Source organism: Sceloporus occidentalis, unplaced genomic scaffold (assembly GCF_023333645.1).
Source record: "Sceloporus occidentalis isolate IW3139 unplaced genomic scaffold, rSceOcc1.0.p SCAF_3, whole genome shotgun sequence".
Classification (NCBI taxonomy): Eukaryota; Metazoa; Chordata; class Lepidosauria; order Squamata; family Phrynosomatidae; genus Sceloporus; species Sceloporus occidentalis.
In genome coordinates, this window is record NW_028316983.1 from 56,556,507 (window position 1) to 56,578,870 (window position 22,364).

The 22,364-nt window shown below is 40.6% G+C and overlaps 1 protein-coding gene across 2 annotated transcripts; it reads left to right on the top strand.

Annotated features, from left to right (window-relative positions):
- Window positions 1–1,580: 1,580 nt before the first annotated feature.
- Window positions 1,581–22,059, top strand: RAB29 (RAB29, member RAS oncogene family). 2 transcript variants are annotated; one of them, XM_089518577.1, is made up of 6 exons: window positions 1,581–1,757; window positions 2,009–2,296; window positions 13,018–13,089; window positions 14,988–15,169; window positions 18,946–19,067; window positions 20,295–22,059. In XM_089518577.1, exons 2-6 carry the CDS (start codon window positions 2,170–2,172, stop codon window positions 20,410–20,412), a joined length of 621 nt encoding a protein of 206 aa, XP_089374703.1. In that variant the 5' UTR covers window positions 1,581–1,757; window positions 2,009–2,169; the 3' UTR covers window positions 20,413–22,059. The 2 variants fall into 2 exon arrangements, with proteins under 2 accessions (XP_089374703.1, XP_089374704.1); XM_089518578.1 differs by having other exon boundaries at window positions 1,581–2,296.
- Window positions 22,060–22,364: the final 305 nt, after the last annotated feature.

Sequence of the window (22,364 nt, forward strand, 5' to 3'; positions counted from 1 at the left end):
ATTTTTTGACTAAAATTTCTAGACTTATACATCAGTATATACAGTATATGTCAAAGGCAGGAAGATTTCAGAATAACTTTATGGACAACTGTCAAGTTTATTTTTGCAAATAAGCTAGATGACATGAAAAAACAACCATAGGTTCTCTCATCAAGAGATGGGAGGAAGAAGCATCCACCTTCCAAACCCACCTTGCTTCTCTTTCACCACTGTCTCTTTCCCCCTTGTCTTGCTGCTTGTCTCATAATGGTCACAGTACAGATGGGGATCATCTGATCCTCCAAGTACTTTTGATCTGCAGCTTTCAACAGCCTTAAACCATACAGCCAATGATGAAGAATGTGGGGACTTGTACTCCCAATAACGTCTGTGAAGAGTTGCACAATTCCAAAGATGCCTCATATGAAGGATGGTATGAAGAATGCTCATAAGAACTACACACAGGGATTGCCATCTGCACTATTCATTAAAATATTTATAACCTGCCCTATGCACTGTCTGTCCCAGAGGAAGGCAAAGGACAAATCCTCTCTGGAAAAATATTGCCAAGAAAACCTTAAGGTTGCCATAAGATGGAAACCACTTGAAGGTGCATAACCAGTTGTATTTGAAGATCTCGGGGCAGCTTGCCATAAAATCCACTTCAGAAAATAAACACAGGAGTTTATCCCATGGGAGGAATTTCTCTTAATTTGGAAAAGAAAGTGGGGCCAGAACGCATTTACGTGAATTTGAATTGCGTTCAAACTGACTTCCCATTGCCTGAAATTGCATGTGGCAGTCTATCACACAATAACGTTAAACCCCATGATTGCGTTCAGATTGCCATTGGATTATACTTCCAATTTCCTTTGTCTGATAAACTCCAGGTGACCCTCTGTCTCCACAGATTCCACCATCCATGGCTTGATATATATATATATATATATATATATATATATATATTCTCCAAAGCTAACCTTGATTTTGCCAATTTATATAAGGGACACCGTTTTACTCTGACGTTGTATTTACTTAGACTTGAGCATCCACAGATACCAAAATCCATGCAGGGGCTGGGTCCTGGAACCAAACCCTGGCAGAGACCAAAGGCCTACAGTAATAACATTTACTCAGGGTGCTTTGATTGTGAGTTCCTGCATGGCAGGGGGTTGGACTAGATGGCCCTCGGGGTCTCTTCCAACTCTATGCTTTTATGTCCTGGAAAAAGAGGACACCTGATCATCCTGGGAAATAGAGGACATGTCCTGGGGAAAGGAGGACGCCTGGTCACCCTGAGCTCAGCCCTTTCCTCAGAGCAGGGAAGCCCAGGCTCAAGGCTTTTTGTGAATCTACAGCGCTATATAAATAAAGCATAAGGATAAGAATCAGGCTTGCTCAGTTCCAAACACTCCATTTCCCAGGAGGCCGCTTAATCCAGGGCCCAGGCCCGCCTGGCCCCGAGCATGCCGGGAAATGTAGTCCCCTTGCTGGCCCAGCTGCGCCCCGCCCTCTCACATGATACTAGAGCAGAGAATGCGGAAAGGCAGGCGCCTCTGGTGCAGCAGCAGCAGCAGCAGCAGCAGCAGAAGAGAGCAGCCCTTTGCTGTCTGCTGGCAAAGCCCTTCCTCCTCCTGTTGCAGTGAGGAAACCCAGCATCTGCCTTCTTCTCCCTTTGGCTCTCCATTCCCAGGCTCTCTCTCTCTCTGAAGGGAGGGATGCTTTGCAGAAGGGAAGCCAGCCAGCCTTAAAAGTTTGGGTCCCCTGTTTTCCTGGAGGTTGGTGTTGAGCGCCCACTTCTTCTGTTTTCTGTATGCCCAAAGTTTGGGGGGTTTGTTTCTTTGTTTTCTTGGACTGCAGCTCCCAGAATCCCCAGCCCCCTTGAACAACAGTCAAGGGTCCTGGGAACTGAAGTCCAGAACATCTCTTTTTCTGGTCTTGAGTGCCCACATCTTCTTTTTCTCTATTCCCAAACTTTGGACTATTATTATTTTATTATTATTATTATTATTATTATTATTTTGGACAGAAGCTCCAGCCAACAATCAGGGATCCTGGGAGCTGAAGTCCAGAACATCTGGAGGACCAAAGTTAGGGAACCGCTGCAGCTGTGTGAAGGGCAAAGCCAGGACTCCCCTTCTCGCCTTTTTGCCCGTCCCGAAATCTGGCCTGGCAGGGCCCTCTCCAGCCATGGTGGGCCACCACGACCACATGTTCAAAGTGCTCATCATTGGGGATGCCACCGTCGGGAAGACCTCCTTGGTCCAGCGCTATGCCAATGACAGTTTCAACAAGCATTACAAATCGACCGTCGGGGGTGAGCATTACTTTGTTTTTATTTACCTGTTTATGGTTGTGGTGCACCTTCAAGTCGTTTTTGACAATATGGCAAACCTCTCTTAGGGTTTTCTTGGCAAGCTTCTTCAGAAACCATGACCATCCTCTGAGGCTGAGAAAGTGTGCGATTTGCCCAGTGGGTTTCTATGGCTGAGCTGGGATTCAAACCCTCAGGCTGACCCAACATCCTCTTTTTCCAGGACATGGCCTACATTTTAGAATGGCATTTCGAAATGCATTCCATTTTGAGCACGACTAAGAAGCGTATTTTTACATTTAGATGAGTGTTTTTATTTTTTATTTGATCATGCCCTACATTTTTCTTGCTTGCGCCATATTTTGTGGTGCCTTGTCTTCCTTTGCAGTGAGGACATCTGGCCACCCTCTGAACCCTGGTCTCTAGAGTTGTTGTCCAGTGCTCAAACCACATTGGCTCTCCTCTTATTTATTTATTTATATCCTGTTTTTCCCCCAGAAAAATTGGGGCACAAAGGGGCTTGCAAATTAAATAGATATTTTTCCAAAAGAAAAGAACGGTGACTTTCCAAACCAAGAATGCCTCATTCTCATACAAATTGCTTCAATTAGGCCAAGTTTGCACAGGAAGGATGGAGTGGAAATGTCAAAAAGCAAGAAATATGAGTAATCAAATCTAAAAAAAACATTTGGCCCACATGAAATCAAAAGTGTTGGTCTAGGACTCTGGAGACCAGGATTTGATTCCCCACTTGGCCTTGGAAACCTACTGGCAGACCTTGGGCAAGTCACACACTCTCAGCCTCAGGGGAAGGCAATGGCCGAATGCCTCCGAACAAATCTTGCCAAGGAAACCCCTTGATAGGTTTGCCTTAGGGTTGCCATAAGTCAGAAACGATTTGAAGGCACACAACAACAGTACAGCATTAAAACACATCACCTCATTAAAAGAATAAAATACAGTTTAAAAGATTCTAAGTGTTTAAAAACAGTCTATATTAAAACAATTAAAAATACTGAAACACATTCAAACAAACAAAACTATATATAGACACTTATACCGACCCAATATATGCAGCAAAGATTTGAGGCTTAAGGCTGTTTTTAATTATTATTTACTCCCACTCGATTGTAAAATGTTACTCTCTCTTGGCCTTCTGTGTGATGAAATGCTTTGTGTAATTCAAAGGCTGGCGTAGTCCTCCGGTGCCAGAAGCCATAGTTAAAGACACTACCTTCTTGCTATTCCTGTTTCATTAGAAGTTGCATCTTTCAGTTCCTCTTTGGGTCTCCTTTATGTTTCCACCCTTTGCTGAAATGAAGCCAAGGCTTTTTCACATGTTGGGAAGCAATATGGCATGGGTGCGTCCTGGTACGCTTGCAGTGTCTCTTTCTCTTATTCACTCTCTTAGCTGTCAGTTATTAAATAATTACAGTCTGCTGTTTATGTTCCTTTCATTCGAGAAACTGATTATATCAAACTGTGTTTATACCACATCGAGGCTCACGTGTGTGTGTGTGTTTACTTGTGTGGTTTTTTTAAATCTATAATTTCTTTAGTCCACGACTTTGTTAGTCATAATTTAAAGCACTGGTTCCCAAACTTTGGTCTTCCAGATGTTTTGGATTTCAGCTCCCAGAATTCTTGACTGCTGACCAAGCTGGCTGGGGCTTCTTGCAGTTGAAGTCCAAAACACCTGGAGGATCAATGTTTTGGAATCACCGATTTAAAGGTTTATTGTTGCTGCGTGCCTCTAAGTGATTTTTGATGTATGGCAACCCTAAAGTGAAACTATCATGGTGTTTTCTTGGCAAGTTTCTTCAGAGGGGATTTGCCCTGGCCATCTTCTGAGGCTGAGAGAGTGTGACTTGTTCATGGTCACCCAGTGGATTTTCAAGCACGAGTGGGGAATCAAACCCTCATCTCCAGAGCCATAGTCTAGTGATCAAAGCACTATACCACAAAAGGTTAAGATCCTTTAAAATACAGAATCTGGAATATGCAATCTGGTTTAAGCACATGAGAAGTTTTTTTGTACACTTTAATATCATGTTCTAGCTAGACTAACAGTTGTTTTCTTTGCAAGAATCTTCATGTGAGATGAAACACATGCAGACCACAGGATAAACTTTCTATTTTCTCTGGTTTAAATATAAGGGTGGCTCTGCCAAAAGGCATGGTGAATGATTGCCACAGGCAGAAGATGCGGGAATAGGGGGCAGTAATGGTAGTTGTGACCCATGCACTTTCTTCCTCTGTTGGAAGACAGAGCTGTATATGGCACCAAATCAGCCATGTCCAGGGTCACTTAGGCGCAGTACAAACCACTGAAAAAGGGCGGCCTGCCAGCAGCCTAATTTCCTCTGGAGGGAAGCCGCAGCTGCTAAACTGCTTGGCTTCCCTCCAGAGGAAAAGAACCCGGGAAAACTGGGTTATTTTTCTGCCATCATTGTTACATTACGAGTGCGTAACTGGGACATAACTGGCATGGTGCAACATGCGGCCGCTATGCGTCGGTTACATCACAGTGGCAGTGCCCATGTACACGGGGCACTGCCATTGTAGCGCTATGTGCTAGGGTTAGGCACCATGCAGTTGCCGCGCGGCCCCTAACCCTAGTTGCGCTGCCGCCACACCACAAAGGCCCGTCTGTCCCGGGCCTTAGAATCCTAAACTAGACTACTGCCTAGTTTGCTCCAGAATACTGGAGGACACCAGCTGCGTCCACACTGCTGTAATAATCCAGGTTGACACCGCTTTTAACTGCCATGGCTCAGTGCTATGGAATTCTGGGAATTGTAGTTTGTTGGGGCACCAAAACTCTTTGACAGGAAAGACTAAATGTCTCCCCAAACTATGGGCCCATACAGACAGACCAAAATAAAGCTGCTTCGGGTCACTTTGGAGGTATGCTGTTTAAATGACACACATCTTAAGAGGCCAGAAGCTGTGCCAAAGCTGTGCTCCAGTCCTTAGGATTGGAGCATGGCTTTGGTGCGGCTTCTGACTTCTTAGAATGCATGCATTATTTAAACAGCATACCTCCAAAGTGACCCAAAGCAGCTTTATTTTGGCCTGTCTTATGGGCTCTTAAATTCTCAGAATTCCATAGTTTTGAGCCATGGCAGTTAAAGTGGTGTCAACCTGGATTATTCCTGCAGTGCAGATGCAGCCAAACTCTCATTTACAGTGTAAAAAAATTGTCAGTCCACCAGTTTTGGTATGAGCATGGGGAGCAGATTACGACAGTCGGTTACTACTAGACATTCATGTCAAGAGACTACCTTTACCTTTATGAGGAGGAGATACTTTTATATCATTTGTCTCTGGCTGACCTTTTACCCTTTCGTTTTACAAGGAATGAGGCAAGACTTCTTGTTGGCTTCGCGATAACGAAGGTGTGCATCTGATTATCTAGAATGTGGGTCATCTGTGGGTGTTAGCGTTTAGGTAGAGTGTGGGGGTGAAGGAGCTGGAGTGAACAACTAGGACAACAACTAATTGGATTGATTGGTGTGTTTAGGGAGCATTCTTTTTCATTTATTTATTTGATCCCACTTGTATTTGTTTCTCCCAAGAATGCAACTCAAGGAGCTTGCAGCAAAATTAAGCATCACAAATACCATTAAAACATAAAATGATTAAAAGATTCAAAATATAACTTATAGAACAGCAGTTGGGAAATATATATATAATAACCTGATGATTAAAATTCTCTTTGCACCAAACAAGTTATCCAAGGCCCAGTTGAATAGAGAGATCTTTGTTTCCTTGGGGTTGTTCACACTTTTCTTTTTTTTGGCAACATGACTATGTGAATAATCTCATTCACACGTTCTGGTTTTGTTGTTCACACTGTTTTTCCCCCCATTGAAACCACATCTCTGTGAGTTCTGTTGCTCACACATATCACAAATAAAAATGGAGTCAATGATGTGGATGTATTCAAAACACGTTCAAGGAGTGCAGAGTTTTAAACCAGTTTATCCCGGGTCTATCTACATCGGTTATTCACACAGCTGACAATGCGAATCTTTCGGGAAAACTCGGGGGGGGGGGACAAGATTGATTATCCCAAGTTTTGTGGGGATTTTGGCAGCCCCCACCAACTTTTGTTTTTTTTATAAATTCATGTGAACAACATAAATTCAGTCCATGTTCTACCGGGATTATTTTCACTGCCTGAATAACCCCTAGGTGCAAAGACAACAGGGAGAGAGCTAGCTTAGGCTCCCCTGCTAGGAGTTCCAGAGTGGATAGAAAGCACTGATATAGATAGTTCTTTGTGCAATGAAAATATATTATGATGTTGTATCTGTCTTCTCTCCATTCTGGGGTGGGTATGATGATCTTTCCACTCACTAACGCTCAGTTGTGGTTCATTTGTAACCAACCCTCTGCCTATACCCATGGCTATAAGGTAGTTCCTTAAATATGTTAGCTTCATTTCTTTGAAATGATTTACGATGTATCTGTAATATTTTATTCTGTAATTGCTCTGTAATTCTTTCACTGTAAGTGTGTAAATATCCTAACAGCACCAGATTCCCTCTGATCTTGGAAGCTAAGGAGGGTCAGCTCTGGTTAGTACTTGTATGGGAGACCACCAAGGTGCTCCAGGCTATATTTCAGTGGAAGGAACTGAGTATTCATTGCCTAGGAAAGTGCTATGAAATTCATCGGGTCACCATAGGTCTTCAAGGCACATACTCAAATACTCGGGTCTTTCAAATCATTCATTCACTAGGAATCCCAGTGCAAGACTGGCTGTTCTACCAACCATAAACATGTTTCTGTTGTCTCATAGCTTGAAGAATCCAGCATTGTCAGGGAATCAAAGTGGGAGATAAGGCAGGTATTAGGTTAATCTTCCTTGCTGCTTGATAAGCATATTGAACAGACAATCCTGTAATATCTATAGCAGAAAACCGCTTAAATACTCTAGATAGGATGATCAAAATAAAGCTGTCGCTCAGGTTGTAGACCTATTCTGGCATTTAGATCTTCTCAAGGAGCAGCCTTTCCGATAGTATGTCACACTCCCAGGGCTTGGAACATTATTTTTTTTAAAAATAAATAAAATCATTTTTATTGCCCTATTTAAAAGTTATTTGTTGCTGACAGAGTAATCTGTTTATATGTTTTTAAGTACACAATTGCATCAAGAGATCCCCCAGGGAGTTCACAAGAGCCATGTTTTAGAAGTAACAAGTAATTGTTAAAGTACTGCTGGAAATGATAGAAATTTTAATTGTCTTATTGCTCTGGCCACTTTATCCCAATAAGTAACACATTACAGGTCGCGTTGTTCAAAGTATAATGTGTTTCAGGTTTCTATACCCTGAGGCCTCCTCAGAGATGTATAATTTCTGGAAATGTTGAAACTATGGAGGAACCTCCTTTTTTAACCCAGATTTTTTTCAGGGGTGGGGATAGAATAATCTGAAATTGTTTTAAAAACCACATTGTTAACACAGAGAGATTGAAAGTAATTTTGGGGCTGTACATACAGGTAGCGAAACGCCGTCCCTCTTTGCTGCGTATTGTTCCCGGAGGAGCCAAACCATGTGGTAAGGATACGCAGTCAGGAAGAAGCTGCCTAGAAGCTGTGATGTAGCCCTATGACGCCGCTTCCTGTGCGTGACATGCAGACACTATGCATCGCGTATATCATCATGGCGGCCCCCCTGTGGACAGGAGGCTGGCATGATGGCGGTGGTGGCATATTTTAGGGTTCCAGAGCGTGCAGTTGCTGCGCACTCCGGAACCCTGGAATTGGCGGCGCCACACCGCTTCCTGCCCATGTGTACTGGGCCTTTGTTACTTTAGGAACATAAAATGCATTATATATTACTTAGAATATGTTTGATGTATAAAAAAGTACAATTTATCATGACAAATTGAACTTTTTAAAAAATAAATTATTTCTTGTTACAAATGCAGCTACAGTTCTAAAAAGACTCTTTTCGGTTTTGTCAGTTTGAGGTGCAAAACCACCCCTTCACCTCATAAATCCAGAAGAAACCATCAACAGTAGTAAAACAGAAAAATAATTTGTTTCTACCAGTTCCTCATAGTGTCATGCAAACATAATACACCCATTGCCAGAAAATGAACTGAGAAAAGGAAACCAAGATCAGGATTTCTAATGATCTAAAACTGTACACAGTCTTACATTAAAATCTTCCCTTTCATAGATTTTAGAAATGGATATGTGACCACCTTGTTCTAAAAAAATTATCAGTTTAAAAGGAAATATTCCCATAATCCACTATTTCATATTTATTTGGGGGGGGGATTTCAGGGGGGAAAATGCCCCTTCTCATTTTTTCCCCACACACTTTTTTATTTCTGGATCTACTCTAGAGTTACTTGCAGCAGGGCATGATGGCACTCATTTTCTGTGACTTCCCTGCAAATTGTCAAGTATGTTGTGTGCCCAGGTCGTGGCCACTGTAAGGTCAGTATGTTTTTTTCATCAGTGTAGACAAGCCCTGAGATTGAGACAGAAGAGTTGGCAAGCTGGAGAAAATAAGTTATTATCTAAATGGTCTCTCAGTGGGGGATCCCTCTCTTTTTCTGTTAGCTGTCATTTCCCCCATTGAAGAATCCAAAATAAAGAAGTAGGTCAAAGATCCTTGAAGCAGAGTTCACATCCCTCTGGGGAACTGGTGTACAAAGGGTCCAGGTTTTTTTTCTGCAAGAGATTCATTTACGCTCGCTCCACTTTGATCAGTGCTGTGGAGATGATGAACAGGTTTTGTATAGTTTTTTTCTCCCTCTCTTCTTTAGTCTGCCTTTTTGAATAGGATTCCTAACTTGAAACTTTTCAGACCCACTGACCTAGATAATAGACGCTGACCAGTTAATTTTGTTCCTTTTGCACTCCAGGAGTGAAAAAGTATACTTTTCAGGAGTCACGTGATAGAGAGCAATCTTACTGCTTGATATATAAGAGGGAAATAGTCACAATGATCTATGATTTTAAAAAATAAATCTGCAAGTACCCCATTAAGAGAACTCTTACACATTTTAGTAGACTTTAAAAAAAAACACCTTAGCATAATCTTTTGATGTTTTTCTTTAATTTTGCCCTAAGTCCGTAAGACCATTAGTTAAAGAACAGTTTAAGAACTAGGGCAAGATTAGGAGAGCCAACCTTCTTAGTTATCCCCATTCTATAATGGTGACCCTAATCAAAATGATCTGATTATCTGCCCTGTGGGTTAAAACTTTGGAATCTGTACCTCTAGCATGCTTCACTGAAAATCGAGAGTAAATTGAGAGTGGAAAGGAGTAGGAGCAGTTGTATTGTCCAGTAGGCTTGTAAGTTTGGGAGAAAAAAACAATTTCACAAACTGGGGCTATTTGTCGTTGCTGCTGTTTCAGTATCTGTATGCACAGTACCTTTAAGACTGTGTGGAATAAGTTGTAGCATGAACTTTTGTAGACTCAGTCTACTTCCTCAGATGCGTGGAGTGAAACTGGTACCCAAGAAGGACCTTTATAAACTGACTGAATCCCCATGGAAATGCAAAAGTTGAGGGGTATGCATATGAATAGTGGGTCACCATGTGAATAGTGGAGGGAGTTTGGGAATCTGGTGTGTGCAGACTGAGTAACCAGAAAGGAGATTATGATAAACTAGCTGAGTGTCCAGTGTTATAATATGTGTAGTGTGCCAGCAAGCCATTGTCTTCATTCAACCCACTCTTGATGGATTGGGATACTTTGAACATACGTATTTTATTTTGTTAATTTATTTCCCTCCTTTTGTCTGGTGTTTTCAGAGTGCTTTATAAACTTAAAAGAATGTAGATATTCATGAGTTTGCAACATGCCTTGGTATTGTATATCGTATATCAGAGCATGCAGAGTGTAACTTAACTGGAGATCTGCAAGAGTGACCTTGACACTCTTTCCCCTTCCCACTTTACTACTGCTGTGATGAGTGCTGCCCACTTACTCCTGTTCATTAAATGGGTGTGTGTGGCTGGAAAAATGTCAAAAGGTGGTATATTTGGACATTGCACAAGGAGGTAGTGACTACCTCCTTGTACAACATCCCCCAAGCATAAGCTTAATGTAACCCTGGGATATGTCTGGGCAATTCAAGTTTTCTATGGCTTCAACCTTTGTTAAGTGGGGGTGGGGGGGATTTAAACATCAAAAATAAAAATTTAAACATCAAAAATGTCGAAGCCAAGAGTGCTAGGGTATAGCTTTAAATCAGCAGAGTAGCAGAAAATGGTTCTTTGTCTAAAGATGTTTCTCTAAGAATTGAGACTGACTCAGAAACAACACAAGTAGCTTGTAGTTTAAACCAAACTTTACTAATGACTCAAATTGACATATGTATGTATATATGCTGCATCCTAATCAAGCTAATGAATAGTTCAGATAAAAGAAGAAGAAGAATCTTTATCTCATCATCTTTTGAAGAAAGTTGAGAGAAGAGAAAGATGGGGGATCAGACAGAAGCAGGAGAATCTCTTTTTGTGAGAGAAAACTTCCAGAAAAGAAATGACCTGAATCACATGGTTTGTTTACCAGTTTACAAACATATTTATTGCCCTGTGATTCAGTAGGAACAAACTGGATGTTTGAATGAGGGGAGACAGCAAAACTTGCATGCAGGAAATGATACCTATCTGAGGAGGGAGAGAGAGGATGCTGAAATCTTCCAACAATATGCATCTGTATATCCCGTGTATGTCACTAGGATTCCAGCTATGCTACAGATTTGCTCCAGGGATAGTCATTAGTAACAGTTTTTTTCTTAGTTCCCCCCCCTCCCCCCATTAAATGCCTTTTCTTATCATTTGGAGCACAGCGTAGAACTCTTTTTGCTCAGCTGTGCTTCATTATGGGGTAAACTATATACCGGTAATATTTTTGGCAATTTTTTTGCCTCCAAGATCATGTTTTCTTTTTCTGGTGAATAAAATGAACTAAGGAGAAAGTAGGACAGATGTCTTTCCCTAATTTGTTCAGAGGTACTGTGAAATATTACATACCTTGTTTATTATCATAGTCATTTGTGTGGAATCTTTGAAACGTTTCACGTGGGCTGCTTTCAGCTCTCATGCTGAAGTTGTCAGGGGTGTGGGTGCAGCCTGCTGAGGTCTGGGGATGGCAAAAATAGCCCCTGGACCAAGCTAAATTGTCCACCCCATGGAGCCTAGCTTTCTCCTTGGCTTCTATAGCTTGGAGAAGGAATCCAAAACTTCTTGTTTCTGCCTTTGGCTATCCAAAGGGTGCTGTGTCATGCACAGCTGGAACCGGAGTTAATCTTAACTATGAATAGTTTAAAAGAAACCAGCTTCAGATACTGTAGGTTGAAACTGACTTACATGAAAGAAAGAATTCTGAATTGTAACCAGAGTTTGTCAGTCCAGCTGAATTGATAACGTGATTCAGGGAGAACAGGAAGAGGAGGTGCTAGTTGTGGCCCCAAAATTCAGTACAGTGGGCCCTTGTTATCTGCTGGACACCCCATGGATAACAAAATCCGTGGAAGCTCGAGTCCCATTAAATACAATGGCATAGTAAAATAGTGTCCCTTATATAAAATGGAAAATCAAGTTTGCTCTTTGGAATTCATACTTCTTTGGAATATTTTCAAGCCGTGGATGCTTGAATCCATGGATAAAAAATCTGTGGATAAAGAGGGCCAACTGTGCATAACAAAATGGCCTCCAACTGCATACTGTTGCAAGTATTCATGCCAGCAGTTCTCTACATCTCTCTATCCAGGGGACTGAGATGAGTACTATGTAAGGCAGGCATATATAAAGCTCGCCTCAAGTCTTATGAGAGCACCAGAAATGTGTAGAGTGAAAATCTTTTTGAGGGAACCCAGTCACCTCCAGAACAGGTTGAATCCAAATCCCTGAACACTTTTGTCTCATGATTTAATTTCAGTTTGTTTGCCTTCAGACAATCCTTTATTAAACCTATGTAACATTTAAGAGTATTAACTGCTTTCTTGGCATTAAGTGAAAAGCGTTATTTCACCAGTACTCCAAACAGTCACTCTTAGTGTCTTTATGAAAATCATGAAAAATATCTGGGACAAAACAGAATCTTCTGAAGCATGGTAGGCCAAAGGCCATGATGTTGAAAATGGTCCTCTAGAACCGGTTTTGGGGTGCAGTCTGATGGGAAACACCAGAATTAGTGCAACCCAGAATGTTTAAAAATCCTATCTGGTTAATTTTTGCATGAACACTGGGAAAAAGAAATGCATGTACTGTATGTGTTTGCCTACTACTAGAGACCATAGTCCCTGTCCTACAAGCAGATATTACTTTGCTGTAGATAACTATCATGTCATATATACTGATAACAGTAAGAATTGTGCAGTGATTGAGAAATATGTGAGACATGTGTGTAGAGTTCTAAAGCAAAATCCATAACATTAGTGATTGTCTGTTTTCACCCTTAGTCAGTGTGATTTATTAAACAAAAAAGTATCCCCTGAGGTTAGCAATACTAAAGTTTGCTCACAGTACCTCCTACATATAGGAAGCAAGTGAATAGTAAAAGTCAGTACTGTGAAAGTAACTGCTGTATTGCCTGATGAAGTAATGTGTATTTCCAAATGTCATTTATCAAGCTTGAAGCAGAATTGCTCAAGGAAAAAGAACCCATGCATAATGTTTTTGCTCAATCTCTCACTGGCCTGTGCTTCTCTTTCTGCCTTTCTTCCCATGGTGGTTCAGTGGATTTTGCTTTGAAGGTGGTGCAGTGGTCAGACTCTGAGACAGTGAGACTGCAGTTGTGGGACATAGCAGGTGAGTTCTTGGGGGAAAAACGTTTTTAAAATGTGTGAATGGCTCCTCCCTCCCAATTTGTTGTACTTACCTATTTGTGCGTCTTTTTTTTCAACTTTGAAAGATGACTTTTGAAAGATATATAAATAGGGAAAGAAATCACCATATTGTACATCATAAGCTTTTGGGGACATATTTGCCATCTTATACCTCTTTCTTGCAATATGGTTTGTGCAAATTTCTGCATAAGATTGGAAATGACAGTCCTTGGAAACCCTTTGAGAAAGTTAGTGGCCAATTGGCACACAATTTGTGTGCATTAAAAACTCTTCCTTAGCGCAGAACTTTGCTTGTTGTTCCCCGCTGTTTAGCCATTTTTACTGCCTCAAAGGCTAATAAATAAATAATAATAAAACTTTCATTTTTACCCCGCTTTTCTGTGACGAGACAATCAAAGCGGCTCACAACACATTAAAATATCCACATTCAACATTATGTCGAACATTCTCCCCCAAAACAGGATTAAACATGATACAATTAAAACTGGAGATTAAAATATCTGTTAATAACACAATAAAAATATAACGAGGACAGAGTAATACATGATGTGAGGGGCAATCATTCTGTAGCTGGACACTTTTATTCAGGAAAGGCTTGCCGGAAGAGATCCGTCTTGACAGCTTTTTTAAAGATGTCTAAGCTGGCAATTTGAAGGATCTCATCTGGCAGGCCGTTACATAGTCTGGGAGCAATTGCAGAGAAGGCCCTCTTGGAGGTAGCAGTTAGTCTGGTTTTTAAAGGCTGCAATAGAGTCCTCCCAGATGACCTGAGTGTGTGGGGCAGATCATATGGGAGTAGGTGATCCCTCAAATAGGTTGGACCCAAGCCATGTACTATTGGCTATACTTTGTTCAATTGAAAATATGGTTTGTCTCTTCAGGAATGGAAAGAGCGGTAGTAAAATCACTAAACAAAATTCTGGCAATGTACAGAGTTGTCTTCCTTTGATCCTTGTCTAACCTTTTGGTGCAGACAACTAATATTTAAACAACTTGTGATGTTGCTAGTTTTCAAAGTGTGAATTTGACTTTTCTACTGAGACATTAACAATTGCTAGGGAAACAGGCTTAAATAGCTCTTTTAGGACAGAACATGTTCACTATACCAGTTGGTGTAGTAAAGATGGGTGGCCACAAAGTAGACTGAAATCTACTGTCACTTCTCTGAGTGATTAGCAGTATGTAGATCAGCAAAGGTATGTAATTCCCTTATAACTCTTATTTCTGTCACTCAGAGTTCATTTTTGTTATGAAGATTTTGTGATATTTGTTTTGAGTACCAAAGATCTTTGGACAAACATTGTAGATGCCTTAAAACTCTAAGCCTTAAAGCATTGATGTGAATCATCCTGCTTCCTCTTCTTCTCCCACTGTTCTTGCCAGGCAGCAGAAAACAAATACAAGTGAGTCTTAGTAATGTTGTAGGGTTCAATTTTGAGTTACCTTGGCGTGGTACAGAGCACGGCGCAGCTACGCTAAAGAAAAAGGAGTGCTAAAATGCTGCTCCTTTTTGCGCCGCTGCAAATAGGTGGCAGCGGCACGAGCACATCGTTGCTGCATGGCTCCATCTGGACGCTGCACAGCAGTGACATCATCGCTGCGCACATTGTGTATACAGCGCCGCGCAGCGATGACATCCTGGTGACGGGCTAGGGTTGTGGGGCATCTGGAAATGGCGCCCTGAGGCAACCCTAGCACATCGCCAGGACGTGATAAAGGGCCCCTCTGGACTGAGCCCTTGTCTCACATCTCCCTTGTGCAGATTTTGAAAAAATTAAGATGGAATACAAAGAGGGGAGGCTGACTGACACTGAATCTGAAAATCTCTACCTGAACACTATGTCTTTCTTAAATCTCCAGGTCAAGAACGCTTTACATCTATGACTCGACTGTATTATAAGGAAGCCTCTGCCTGTGTTATCATGTTTGATGTCACCAGTGTCAGCACATTCACCAGCTGCCAGAAGTGGAAGCAGGATTTGGACAGCAAGCTACGGCTGCCCGATGGAAGCCCTGTTCCTTGTCTACTGTTGGCTAACAAAGTGAGTAAATGTAAATGGGTACAATCATCTTTCCTACCTAGTGATTGTAAGTAAAGCTTGAGAAACACTCAGAATTCCCTAGCCCTACTCATGTTGGCTGGGATATTCTGGCACCTTTAGTAAAAGCTAACTTTTCCAAGCTTTGTTTATTTTGTTTATAAGCGGTTAGCTAAGACTCTTTCTTGGATAAGTCAAAAACACAATAGCAGTGTTTAACAAGGGAATTACCTGGCCTTTCAGATGTTGTTGGATTCAATTTCCAGCATTCATAGAATCATATAGAATTAAAAGGGACCACAGCTTAGTATAGTTCCCTTCTATGCAGTTCCTCCTAGGATTTGCTTTCCAGAGCTTTTACCATTTTGCTTACCCTTCTACCTTGTTAATATGCTTCTTGGATCCATCATCATCAGCTGTGCTGGGCCACATCATTCCCACCCCATGCTTAACATGGTTACACCAAGAAAACAGGATCTGTGTGTAAGTGGTAAATATCTGTATTGCTTCTTTCCATGGTATGAAGTAAATATCTGTAGATGCTGTGACTCCAATTTTCTTAGTGTAATTTTGACTGTCCTTGATAAATGAGACAATTTTCCTTTCTGATGCTCACTGTCCTACTTCTAGCTGAGAAAAACAGTCTAATCTTATAATTTTACTTTTATTATCAGAAGAGACCTTTGTTTATCACATGCTTTCAGATTCTACTTCAACCTATACATTTGCCCTTTTGCAAAAGAAAGGATTCCTCCAGTTTGGAGAAAGCTTGAGAATGGGGGCAGATTCTTCTTTGTCAGTTGTTCCTGCAGGTCCCCCCAATTCCCCCATAGATCCAAGAGGTCTCCACAGTGCTCACCTCACGTGCATATGTTCAAGAGGGTATGGGGGGGGGGGGAAGGCTGCAAGAGTAAATAAGGCTTGGAAACAGACTCCTTATTGGAGTTTCCTTGGGGAAGAAAGGGGGAATAAAATAACATTTTGATAGGAGTTTAATGTGGGGGTACTTGGCATATTTGTTACATTCTTCTCCTATAATTACTGGTTCATAATTAGTTCCTTAAGCCCATGTGGGAAGTCTTTGGGTGCTGGCTTGGCCCTAAAAAGGAGAGTTGTGAATGAGCTTGGAGAATGTATCCTTTCACCATCATTCCCTGACACCATTCTGCCTTACCACAAGATCTTTAAAGGTTCAAAGCTATTGAAAAGTAAAGGCAGCAGTGCATAAATACTTTGCCTGGAGGTTTCTGTCATGATAAAGAATTGTCAGATGATCTTTTTTTTTTAAACCAAAGACCATTTAGCAAGTATTTAGACGACTCTGACTCTGTAGGTCTATACAAGGAATATGCAACTCAAGTATTATGTTTCTGGAACTACTGTATTGTGATAGTGAGCATCACATGTGATAGAGGCAGACTGGACAATTTCCTCAACAGGGTTTTGGTCAGCAGCTGCTGAGTACTCTTCTTTACTTAACTGGTACAGCTATGCTGCACAAAGTGACTAATTTAAAGTGGCAGAAGGAAGACATGGGCTGAGCTTCTTGAAAGGGAAGCTGTGTTTTGCTAGAGTGTCCATAGAACTGGAATTTTATTTTATGAAAGCCAAATTCCAGTACTGTGTGCCACATACAAAATGAAAGCATACTGCAAGAAGTGCCACAATGGAGATGGCTTGTTCGCCTGTGCAAAGGTACACTGGTGAGTCAAAATAAGTGATGGTGGTGATCATGGTGATAATTGTCTCTATTATTATTATTATTATTATTATTATTAACCTTTATTTATATACACTGCATTTCCCTCAGGATTGGAACTCAAGATAGTTTACAAATTAAAAAGATTAAAATATAGTGAAAAACATAGCAAAAAATCAATGTTAAAATAAATTTAAACTATTAACAATATTAAAACAATTTTGAAAGGATAAAAAGGAGTTAAAACAGTACAATTTAAAATAATCTTACAAGCCCTTTCCTTAAAAGTCTTCAGTTGGAATATTTTTAAAAATAACCTTCTGATGGAAGAAGAATAAAGCCCCCCTCCCAGTCTAACCTCACTAGGGAGGAAGTTCCAGAGCCCAGAGACGACCATCAAGATGGCCCTGTCTTATTTTTCTACCAACTGTACCTATGAAGGCGCTAGGAATGAAAGAAGAGCCTCTTCTGGGCATCTCAGGATCCACATAAGCTCACTGGGGGAGATACAAACTGTCAGATAGCATGGACCTAAGCTGAGTAGAGCTTTGTAGGTCACAGCCAGCACTTTCAATTGCGAGTGATGGGGAATTCCTACCAAGGCCTCAAATACAAGCAAAATCCTTGAACTAAGTGCATGTTCATACTACCTGTTCATTTTCTGTCTGAAAATGTCATGGAATCTTAGAGGAAATGGGCATTGAATGGACATTCCCAATAATAAAGCATGTCAACAGAGGCATCTACATAGGAAGTAAAATACATTATTCATAAAGTTATCCAGTTCTGTTATCTTGGTGAATAAATATTTCCCCCTCTTGCTCTAATAATACGAGAACACAGTAGGGCTACCCATTGATGCTGAATGACTGGAAATTCAGGAGAGAAGAAACCAAACATTTCTTCACACAATATGTCATTGAACTGTAGTATTTCACTGCCATAATACAGTATGTGGTGTTGGCCACCAACTTGGATGGCTTTAAAAGACGATTTAAAAAAATCATGAAATAACTATCAGCCATGGGGGCTGTATATTTTGGGAACATGAATCAACAGGCACTGTTGTCCTCATCTCCTATTTCAAAGCTTCCCCACAGCATCTGTTTGTCTACCATGTTGAACAGAATACTGGGTTAGATAAGACTTTGGTCTGATTCAACATGGCTGCTCTTTTGTTCAGATGACTGGGAGAAAGGTCACTTGTATCAATGGCAGAATAGATGCTGATATCCCATCAATTTACCTTGCCAACATAAGGTGCAAATGCACCTTGTTATAAAAGTTACAGTTTATATAAGAAATTAAGGCTCTTGCTGTTGTGCTTTAATCTCATAGGCTTTTGGGAAGAGCCACAATGGGCAGTTCTTAGTAATATGCTGTAATATTTTAATTACCGTATTTTCCGGCGTATAAGACAACTGGACGTATAAGACAACCCCCAACTTTTCCAGTTAAAATATAGAGTTTGGGATATACTCACCGTATAAGACTACCCCTCTTCCAATGCACACCAAATAAAATTTTTAAAAAACATCAGATTTGATTTCAGTATGGTAATTTTAATTCAAATGACATGCAGATACTTAGCAGGAAACCTTGTTGTATACAAAGCCTGCTTGGATTAGTCAGCTCTCCCTGCCTGCCCAGCCCTCCCTGTCTCCAAGACTATCAAAGCGGTAGCTGCTTTCATACGGTCACTGCATACGGTGGGGATGCGGCCACCATATGCGGCGACCGCAGATTCTCCAGTCCAGCTCAGAAGTTTCAGCACCCGCCCTATAAGACGACCTCCGGCGTATAAGACGACCCCCGACTTTTGAGAAGATTTTCCTGGGTTAAAAAGTAGTCTTATACGCCAGAAAATACAGTATTTTCTTTCTATCTAAATCTTTTAATTTTTGTAAACTATCTTGAGCCCCAGTAATGCAAGGAAGCTGGGATGGCAAACAAACAAAAGCTTTGCCTTACAACCAGTCTGTCTTGGCATATGAAGATTACCTAGGAAGCAAAAATAATTGTATTCTTGTATTGGTACTTTTAAAAATGTGTTTTAACATTCCTGAGTTTTCTTTTGCAGTGTGACCTTTATCCTTGGTCTGTAACTAGAGAAGAAATTGATAAATTCAGCAAAGAGAATGGATTCACTGGATGGACTGAAACATCTGTCAAGGAAAACAAGAATGTAAATGAGTCCATGAGGTAGGCAAAATTAAAACTGTATAACATTTCTCAAATTCATTATGATGTGATGTTCAGGTTAGAATGGGGCTAGGTTTGGAGTGAGTCTTGACAGCAATTATCAGGATCTTGGCATCAGCATGGTTTTAATGAGATTACCACTATCCTGGCTGATTATCAGGTAACTGACACATTTTAAAGGTTTGAGCTTTGGTGATGAAAGAAGCTTGTACCTTCTGTAAATCAGATTGAAGAATGTATACAAATTTTCTTTGCCTGAGTACACAGAACTTGTTTTGGATGCCATTTGGTTTATATTATTAGTAATTGTTGTGTGCCTTGAAGTGGTCTTAATATTCCCCACCTTTCTTCCATTGAGCTCTAAGCAATGTATAATGGCTCTTATCCTCCTCCTCATAAAATAACAGTGATGTTTATCACACTATACTCTTAACGAGCTATGATTCCAGTGTGACTCCTCTAGCTGCCTCCTGCTGCATTCTGGGATTGGCAGTTTTAAGGAGGGGTATTTAGAATTCTCAGGCAGAGAACTTCTGTGCCTGAGAATTCTAAATACCCCTCCTTAAAACTGCCAATCCCAGAATGCAGCAGGAGGCAGCTAGAGGAGTCACACTGGAATCATAGCTCGTTAAAAGTATAGTGTGATAAACCTCCCTGTGAAGTAGATCAGGCTGAATGAGTGGGAGTGCCCCAAGGTCACCCAGTGACTTTCGTGGCTCGGTGGGGACTAGAACCTGAATGTCCCATCCCAGTACAACAGTCAAACCACTACTCTCATATTTATCACCAAGAAGCCATTATTTTGTCAAAGAACAACTTCAGAGTTATCCAGTAGGCCCTTAGTATCCACTGGGGTTTGGTTCCAGGACCCCCATGGATGGTCAAGTCCCATTATATACAGTGGCATAGTAAAATGATGTCCCTTATATAAAATGGTAAAATCAAGGTTTGCTTTTTGAAATATTTTAAAATATTTTCAATTGAATCCATGGATGCAGATAAGGAAGGGCAACAGATATAATCACGTGTTATCAAAATGCTCCTTTCTTTGATGTTCTGAGGTAAATGATGCAGTGCAAGCAGTGCAGATTACCATAGTCACCTTGTGTAGAAGAAATCCAGGCTGGAGAAGTTACAACTGTAATTTCATTCTTGGCCTTTCTTAGAGTGCTGCTAAATGAATGCTATGAGTTCTTATTATTGTAATTGAACTCTATTTCTCCTTAGAGTCCTTATTGAGAAGATGATGACGACATCACTGGGTGACAGAGATATATCTGTTTCAGGGCAGGGAGACTACATCAATCTAAAAGATGCGTCCACATCCAACTGGGGATGCTGCTAGTTGCATGTGCTTCTGCACCTGATCAAAATTCAAGATTGCTTTTCAGGCAAATATATTTAGTTACTTTTTCAAAGCCATAGCAAGTATTCTTTTCACACAATTGTGAGCAGTGAGAGAGGAGGAAATCCCTCAGCCTAGGAGAGGCAATTGAAACCACTGCCTTTGGTCTTTTGATGGTGTTCGCTGGTCTATACTATTCAACACTGTGACTTTGGTAAAGTCAGAAAGGAAGGATATTCTGCGCATTGATGCTTCCACTGCGGTTGATCCAAGATGCATTGGCAGAAGAAGTGCCGTAGGAATCTTCCAGCACTCCAAAAGCAAAGGCCAAGTAATCTGTGTTTGACTAATGTGTGCGTATACTCACAGTTTGAAACAGACTGTCTTTAATTTATCATCTCTAGAAACGAGTTTTGGGCTGTAACACAGCTGCAGAATTCTTTTACCACACCTCATGTGAAGGTGCCATTCTTGCCATGGGAAGCCTACTGCCACTTTTGTATGTGTCTCTCTCGTTTGCCAAAGACTGCATGTTTTAAACTGAACTCTGGCCTTTTTTGTGTCCCTGTTTTTATGTGGGTCACACAATTGTTAGGTCTTTTCCTGGTGCCATTTTATTAGAGAACCAAGCCATGAATTGAGGCAAAAGTTGTAAACTGTTTTGCATTGATGCACCTTAGTAGAATACCAGTAGTGTTCTTTGTTTTGTATAGTTCTTTCCCTCACAACATCTAATTTGCCTCTTTCAAATTCTGATGAATTACTTCCTTTTCACTATCCTATGTGGGTGTAGATTTTCATTATGTAATGCTGTTTGAAAGCCCACCCACTGGTTTTACTGCTGTGAGGGGGAAAACACAGAATAAGGGGCCCAGCAGGACAGAAAGCAAGAGTTAAATCTTCTCTGTGTCCTTCCAATACCAGGTATTTCTCTAATTGTTAATATCAAGGCAGGTGATATACTTTTGTTTCTTCGGTTTATTTTTAAAGTAGGTCAATTCATAATTCAGGATGGTTAAAATAACAGAATGGTGAGATGTATTGAGGTGTCTGAAGTTTTAATCTTTCATTTTAAAATAAAAGACTAAGGGGGTGATTTCTTATGAGGAAAAGATATTGTGGATGAATAAGATGTCTATGTTCTTGATAACTTAGAAATTAAGTGGGAGACTCGTTGAAAACTGTGGAGGTCTGAGCATTAGCCTCCATTAGTTTGCAAGGAAAACTTTCCTTGTGGCTGCAGGTAGGATGATATAATTCTGGCATCATTTTAATCTTGACCCAGATAATGTTACAGATAATTTAATACTTGTGTATAATAGGATACATTTGCCAGATAAACAGATTACTTCTGACTATTTTTTCCTTAAACTATCTAGAAACAATACTAATTATTCATCCATTAGTCTTCCCTATGTAATATAGGCATTACAGGATGGTATTATAACATTATAATAAAATAAAATAGAGGATATTGAACAGCTGCTGTTAAATAAAGTTATGTGCACTGGATGGGATAGTAAATCTCTTTTGATTCAGATGCCATTTTGGGTGACAGTAACATTTGTTTATCTCCAGTATTTTTAAAAGGTGGTGAAGGCTGTCAATGGCCTGTTACAGACTGCCAAAATAAAGCTGCTTTGGGTCTCTTTGGAGGTATGTTGTTTAAATGATGCATGCATCCTAAGGATCCAGAAGCTGTACCAAAGCTGCACTCCAGTGCTTAGGAATTGAGTGTGGCTTTGGCGTGACCTCCGGACTCTTAGGACCCGTTCATCATTTAAATAGCATACCTCCAAAGAGACCCAAAGCAGCTTTATTTTGACAGTCTGTAACAGGCCAATGAATTTTCATGCTGTATCTGAAGAATGCTGTAAAAATGCAAAGCATTGAGAAATACAAGCTAAACCCCCTTTAAAGGGACGTCTCTATAGAATACATATTAATATAGA